The 1,311-nt window shown below is 35.9% G+C and overlaps 1 protein-coding gene across 1 annotated transcript; it reads right to left on the reverse strand.

Annotated features, from left to right (window-relative positions):
- Nucleotides 1-268: 268 nt before the first annotated feature.
- Nucleotides 269-795, reverse strand: LOC126470812 (piggyBac transposable element-derived protein 3-like). The gene is made up of 2 exons (XM_050098824.1): nt 616-795; nt 269-553 (listed from the first exon to the last, which is right to left on the reverse strand). Exons 1-2 carry the CDS (start codon nt 793-795, stop codon nt 269-271), a joined length of 465 nt encoding a protein of 154 aa, XP_049954781.1.
- Nucleotides 796-1,311: the final 516 nt, after the last annotated feature.

Here is a 1,311-nt window from a genome sequence, read left to right on the forward strand (position 1 = left end):
TGGACGTCCAATATTCACTCTTCCAGTGTCCAATTTCAAGTATGTAACTGTAACAGCATATCTGAAATCCAGTAAATCCTGTGCATTTTTCCCATGTACTAGACTGTAGAAGAGTCAGGAATTTGCGAGGGCCGTTTCCAGCAAACGTGTAATAGAACCCAGTACCATATTTTTCCTCTAATTACTGTCGCATATTTTCCAAGTAACCAGTCATGGTGGTCAACACCTCCCATGTATGCGTTATACGACTTCAAAACGGCAGGTTATTTCACTTGTGTCTTCTTACTTGCTTGTCTACTGTACCACGTAGCTGCTCCCTAAAGTTGAACTCAGTAAAAATTTGTATCAATTGAACGCATGTGTTGTCGTGCCATCGAACAAATAAGACTTCACCATTCCTGTCGAAGTGGTAGTCATAGTTTCCTCGAACTGTCTTTTTCAGTTCACTGCTGCTCAGTAGTGGACAGTCACCTACTCGATTCTCTCTGACAGTCCCAGTTGTTCGAAAACCCAAAATTCTCAGAAGAATTATAAGATCTCTACTAGTGAAGAACTGAAGAAGTACACACAATGATTCTCGGATTTTTCAATGCAGTCCAACATGTTTAGGACTACTCTTGATCCCAATAGTTGGTCATCCCTAGCAGTATCTTCTGGATCCTTTCCACAGTATAAATAAAATTTGAAACAGTAGCCACTTGCTCCACAAAGAGACCACAACTTATAGCCAAATCTAATAGGCTTGCCTCGGATAAACGTCCATCTGGAACTGTAGTATTTACTAATGGGTAACATATTCAAAAATATACTTACATAATACACTGTAAATTTCTAAGTAACTTCATATCCTGTAATTCATATACAAAAGAGGGGTCTTTACTTACATCAGCAACAAAATCTGGTAAAATTACCACGTTCTAAAAAGAAAATACATCAGCGGTAGCAGAGTTTCATATTGGAACGTGCAGCAATACAAATAACTGAAATGATAACATCAAATCCCAGTGTCCTATTTCAGGTACATCAAATTTTATAACAATGTAAAACAATGAATATAACTCCAAATGAGCTAACAATGCAAGTAGTTTAAAAGACACATTGTTGACTATAAATAATCGCAAAGAGATCTTTGCCACATATTTCAGATATTACTAAATTGTCGATAAAGTAAATACCTGTAATAACGAAAAGTGGTACTTAGTATTCAATAATCAATTAATGGTAGGATTTATTGCTTTTAATTTTCTCTAAGCATACATTTGTTACAAAAAGCATCAACTAATGACTTAGAATAGTAATAGAGGCTAACTA

The sequence above is a fragment of the Schistocerca serialis genome, chromosome 3, assembly GCF_023864345.2.
Source record: "Schistocerca serialis cubense isolate TAMUIC-IGC-003099 chromosome 3, iqSchSeri2.2, whole genome shotgun sequence".
Lineage (NCBI taxonomy): Eukaryota > Metazoa > Arthropoda > Insecta > Orthoptera > Acrididae > Schistocerca > Schistocerca serialis.